Genomic DNA, 5,836 nt, shown 5'->3' with positions numbered 1-5,836 from the left:
GAACAGGGAACAGTTCTTTTTTTTTCCTGGATAAAAGGAAAAAAACTTCTGATGCATATGTACATCTAATCAAATCAATCTAATTTAAATCTATAATCCGAATATAAAATCACAAAAAAAAGTTCATTAGAGAAATTGTTTTACTTCAACCTTTGTTTAAAATTATCTTATTTGTCCTTCTCAATTCGTTTTTATCGTCACACACACACATTAATATATATATATATATATATATATATATATATATATATATATATGTATATTTGACCTTCCTAATGATTAAATCGGTTTCCGCTCCATCCAAATTACCGACTCCTTTCGTCCCGTGGTTTAGGGTTTACCGTAAAATTTGAGGGCACATCGGGTTGGACGTTCTTTTATTTTCGTTTAGGTTGATTGGGCTCGGTCGGATCCGAATTGAACCCCCAACCATTCCGGACATTTGGATTGTTTGGTTAGCCCCGGACTAGAACCTAGTCCGATGGACCAATCTTCCTTTTCTTTCTTTTAAGTTCACCTGATCAATTTTTTGTCAGTTCATCTGGTCTGACCCGGACCAAAATCTTGATTCGGCGGAATAACAAATTTTTTTAATTATTTTTTTTAATTTATTTTTTCGCCCGGTCTGCTCGAATCAGAATCTTGGTCTGGCAGACCAACTTCATCTTCAACCTCGAACTATTTTTCAGTCCGAAACTCCTAGTCCGGCGGACCAACTTCTGGTCAAACCCATACCAAATTTTGGGAGATTCATAAATCACTCAAAACATCACGAAAATCAACGGATAGTAGTTCAAAACAATCAAAATCCATCAAGGGACAAGAATCAAGCATCACGAATGGTTTCCATGGAGTTTTCTGACCTTTGGGGATACTTTGTTGTTCTTCTTCCGCTTTGATTTGCTCAGATTCATCACGAATCGAGCTTAAGATGAGGTGAACTCACTTTGTGATTTCTCACCGAATTTCTCCTAAGAGAGAGAGAAAACGCAGAAAGAGAGAACGTGAGAGTGTGAAGAAGAGAACGAGAGAGTTCCAACTTAAACCCAAAAGAAGAGAAAAAAGAAGTGTGAAAGAGAAGCTCGAGGAAGCAGGATGTGGCACAAAGGGGTAAAAGCTCGGCAAAAACGAAGCAGGAGATGGCAAGCAACGGTGAAAGAATTTCACCGTGAGGTGACTCACCCAGGTCTTGTCGGCCGAACTAAATCTGTCACCTCCGGTTAAAATCTTCATTTGGTCTGTTTTCTTTTCTCTTGATCCGGCGATCTCTCTTGGTCAACTGGGTTTGGTAAGCCCGAGCAAAATCTTAGTCCGGCAGATCAAACAGACCAAATATGCGCAGACCAAAATTTTGATCAGCCCGATTGGTCAGTCCCGAACCAAAATTCGGTCTGACAGACCAAATTTTTTTTTTGAAAATATTTCTTTTTCTTTTAATTTATGGGTTATCATATAGGAACTCAACTTTCTTTGTCTTGTTCAAATTCTTCCAATCTTGTTTCCAGTTCTAGAGGACGTGCCTCTTGTTTGTAGAAGGCAATGGACCTTAACACAAGACCCAAATTCCATATCTCGGGATTTTATTTCTCTCTAGATATTCGTATTTTAATTTATTTTCTATATTCTCTAGCCTATTAAGATTTAAAATTTACTTTTTATTATCTAAATCAGTTCAATATAGTTGTAATTAGTATAAATTTAACAATCTAAATTCGATATAAAATTTAAAATTCGATTCTCTTCTGATTTTTTTTTTATTTCAACAATTGTTTATAGCTATATAATTAAATCATTTATAGGCAAAACTTATCTTGTAAATGCAAGAGTCGGAATTCAGAACTCGAATCCAGGAACCCATAAAACAACAAGAGATTATAATTTTATTATGTCTTTTTTATGACATATGTTTTTCTATGCCTTGTTCCAATCGTAACAAATATCGAAGATTTTGGTGTCTTGGTTCATTCTGCATGGTCCACTCTTCCGTACCTTCCACAGGCTTTCCGTCCAATCATACAAAGCATTATCCCTAGCGTCGTCATAGATATCGAACCAATGCGAGTCACCTTTCCACCAGAATCTACAAAAGAAAAGCGTTGTGCCCCAGAAATTGGGTTTGAACCTGAACGACCACGACTCGTTCGGTCGCAAGATCTTGTACCCGAGATCGTCGTTTTTCGACTTGCAATGAAACTCTAACCATATACCACCTCCGAGATCGTTGGTGACCACGACTGTCACTTTATCCCTGAGCCCATTAATGTTGTCTGAAGGCTTATCTTGGCTCAAAACACCGTCGTTTTGGGCGAGGGAGAATGCAGTTGAAGTGATGTTGACAAGTGAGTAGAGTAGAAAGAACAAGAAGGTTGGTTTAACGGGGAAAGCCATTTCTAGGTTTGTTTTCCTTGGATTGAACAAGAGTGTTTGTGTACGATGTCTAAGGATTTGGTCTCAATTTATAGTGTTAGTGCATGGACCGTCTTTCGTGATGTATTTTTTTTTTTACATATTTGACATGTTCAGTTGTTAATTCAAAATCTCTAGAAAATTTTTTTTCCATAGAAATTGGTCAAACACTAAACAATCTAGCCTTTGTTGAATTGCTAGGTTCATAACTCAAATACAGATAATATTTTTTTTTATGGTATTAAGATCTTTGATTTCCCAATATGTAGTTAGAAAAAAACTCTTATGAAATAGAGAAATTAAAAAATAATCAATTCGAAACGCCAAATATATAAAAAAAAAATCTATTATAAAAGGAGAGAATTTAAAAATAACCAATTCGAAATGTCAGATATATTATAAAAAAAATCTGTTAGAGAATTATTTCCAAATGGAGATATTCATACACTGGCAATAGTTGGCTTTGTATATTCTAAAATAAGCAAGTTCATGCATGGATTCATATGATAGAATCGCTTAATCCCAATTTTATAAGTATTCAAGGGAAAAGATCGAAAAAAACATAGAATTATGTGGAAAAACTTATTTGATGGTTGAAAATTTTGAAATCGAAATTGGCCCATATAATTCGCCTATGTTTTCCAGATTTTTTTTCCAAAATTTTAAATGTCTCTCAAATCTCGAAGGTATGATATCTTTTTCCTTATCCATATTTTTCCTCAAATACACACACACATACATATATATATATATATATTGGTAATTAAGATAATTTTTTGGATTTTCGGTCTAACTAGATCCATCGGGACAACACCTATAACAACCCATTTTTTTTAAAAAAAATTTATCTGGATCGACCGGTCCAGAGGTCTAGACCGACCGGTCTAGACTGTCGGCAAGACGAGACAAACACAACGACCTAGACCGACCGGTCCAGACGTAGACCGACCGGTCTAGGCGCTGGACAGATGAAAAAATCGCTATTTCCGTTTGGGTCCGACCTAAAAGCGACCTGTGCGCACCAATTCTGACCAGAAACCCCGATTTTTTAACCCTAAGCGCAATTTGGTCGACCCTGGGACAAGATTTCTGTCGGAAATCCGTCTAGTCCGAGTTCCATTTAACCCCTCTTCCCACTCACTTGTTCTTCACCCTCAAACTCAGAATTCTCTCTCGAATTCAAACCATTTACGTTGAATCTGGTTTCTACAGAGCAAGGGGAGCATTACAAAGCTTCATAGTCGTCACCCAGAACACGAGATTAACCCGAGGTGAGTGAATTTGGGTTTAATTCGGAAGTCTGTTGATATGGGATTTTGGGTTTCTGTGTGTTTCATGCCAAATTGATGTTTGATTTGTGAGCTACATGAAATTCCATGCGTTTTAATGTATTACCCATAGTAAATCATGCATGTTTGAGTGTTTTTGGAAGAAATCCGAGGGTTAGAACGTCTGGTCTGGGGTCAGACCGTCCGTTCTAGGGTTGCAGAAGAAACCCAGCAATTCTGAGGTTGAAGATGACGCCTGGACCGACCGGTCCAGAGACTGCACCGATCGGTCTGGACCAAAATAGATCGAGACCCAAAAATTGGACGTAGACCAGTTGGTCTAGAGTATAGACTGATCAGTTTGGACGAAAAATTCAGTCTGGTCGGTCTGAGTCAGACCGACCCGAAAAAAAAGAGTAACGGAACCTTGAAATTTTACCAGGTGAGAAAGTGAAAAACTAAACTAGTCGGACCTAGTATTACCCCGACTTAACATAGTGAAGAAAAAAAATGGTCAGACCGGACCCACGTACTCTGGACCGAAAATAAATAACAGGTAAGCTTAAAAACTATGGAATGAACCGAACTGGTTATTCGGGCGGACCGGGTCCAACTAGGTCATACCGGAGGTATAATTCGATAATAATTCGATAACTCAAATAGAGAGACTCAAAGAAAATATGCAAAAAGAGTATAAAAGACTACACAAGTGGAAATACATGTATAGCAAATAAACAATATAATTGCGTGTGATTGGGATAGTTGGCAAATGGTTCGGATTAACGTTAACGAGTGATTATAGAAATGGACGCTTGTGAGTGATTGCACGTCGTTTGTGAGATTGCGTCTCATCCATGGGCCATTCGATCCGGGTCGGATGTCACCCATATGGGATATGATTGTGATTGAGGCGATTACCTAATCGCACCAACGTCCGAATAATCGGACGGTTATGGGCACCCCGATGACTTGAGATAGCCGATTGTAGTTGGTCCTATTGCGTGACGAGGAACATACGGTTCTTGGAAACGCGCCAACGTTTCATTAGCGATGGAGCAGATTCCGGGATATGAATATCCTGAGGATGAGGCATTTCACATACCTGAGATTTGGGTGGATTGGGGTCTCCCGAGGAGGTGGTACGGACTTACTCTGTCAGGTTCAGGCCCGAACCCAAGAAGTACTTCCACGGCGGATGGTCGGCGAGGGGGAGTTCCAGCGATTGGCTATCCCGTTATAGTCGATAGCATCGGTTATAGCCGACATCTGGTGAATTTCGGTAATGAGAGGTGCCATCAATGCCGGAGTGAGGTGATACGCCTAGCATCGAGAGGTGACATCGATGACAGGGTGGGGTGATGTGTTTGAGTGGAGAAAAAAAATATACCAATGTCGGATCCGAGGGTTGCGGAGTAGATGGATTCCAAGGAGAGAGTTGGTTGTGCTATGCACATGGAGAGTACATTACCTATGCACGGTGCGCGTAGAGACGATTTGATGGACTCTGTCCTGCGATTTATCATACGGACTTGATTGTGATTCCTGATATAATTATTATTGACACTACAAAAAAACCTGCATATAGCGACGAAATTTGCGACGGAAATTTCCGTCGCACAGAAAATTGCGACGGAATGTGACGATTTTACGACAGAATGTGGAAAAAAATTATCCGTCGCAAACAATCGCAAAATCCGTCGCAATTTGCTACGGTTTGCGACGGATAATTCTGTCACAACAAAGAAATAGATGATTTGCGACGGAAAATAAAAATTGCGACGGATTGCGACAGAATATTCCGTCGCAATGTATTTGGTTTCATTTTTCGACGAAATTTTTTGAATTTTGGGCGCGTAAATTAATTTTATTTTGTTACGGATTGCGACGGAAAATTCCGTCGCAAAACGCAATATAAAACCACGAGTCGTCTTCTTCATCAGACTTCAAAAATTTTATGAAAAAAAAAATAAAATCGATTTTTTTTTTTAAATCCTCCAAAGATCGCCAAATTCCTCCCATAAGGTAATATATATCTATTTATGTATATATATGTGTGTGTTTGATGTATTTGTATGTGTTTATGTATGTGTATGTGTGTGTAAGTGAATGTGTATATATATGTGTGAATGTGTATGTGTGTGTGTTTATGTATGTGTATGTGT

The 5,836-nt window shown here is 38.6% G+C and overlaps 1 protein-coding gene across 1 annotated transcript; it reads right to left on the bottom strand.

Moving 5' to 3' along the window:
• Nucleotides 1-1,911: 1,911 nt before the first annotated feature.
• LOC104814028 lies at nt 1,912-2,388 on the bottom strand. Its single transcript, XM_010541873.1, has one exon. It carries the CDS (start codon nt 2,386-2,388, stop codon nt 1,912-1,914), a length of 477 nt encoding a protein of 158 aa, XP_010540175.1.
• Nucleotides 2,389-5,836: the final 3,448 nt, after the last annotated feature.

Source organism: Tarenaya hassleriana, unplaced genomic scaffold, assembly GCF_000463585.1.
Source record: "Tarenaya hassleriana unplaced genomic scaffold, ASM46358v1 Cleome20, whole genome shotgun sequence".
Classification (NCBI taxonomy): Eukaryota; Viridiplantae; Streptophyta; class Magnoliopsida; order Brassicales; family Cleomaceae; genus Tarenaya; species Tarenaya hassleriana.
This window is presented reverse-complemented; position numbering and strand designations above follow the sequence as displayed.

Excerpts from the sequence above, each read along its gene's own strand:
- LOC104814028 (XM_010541873.1), bottom strand. The coding sequence starts at position 2,388 with ATGGCTTTCCCCGTTAAACCAACCTTCTTGTTCTTTCTACTCTACTCA.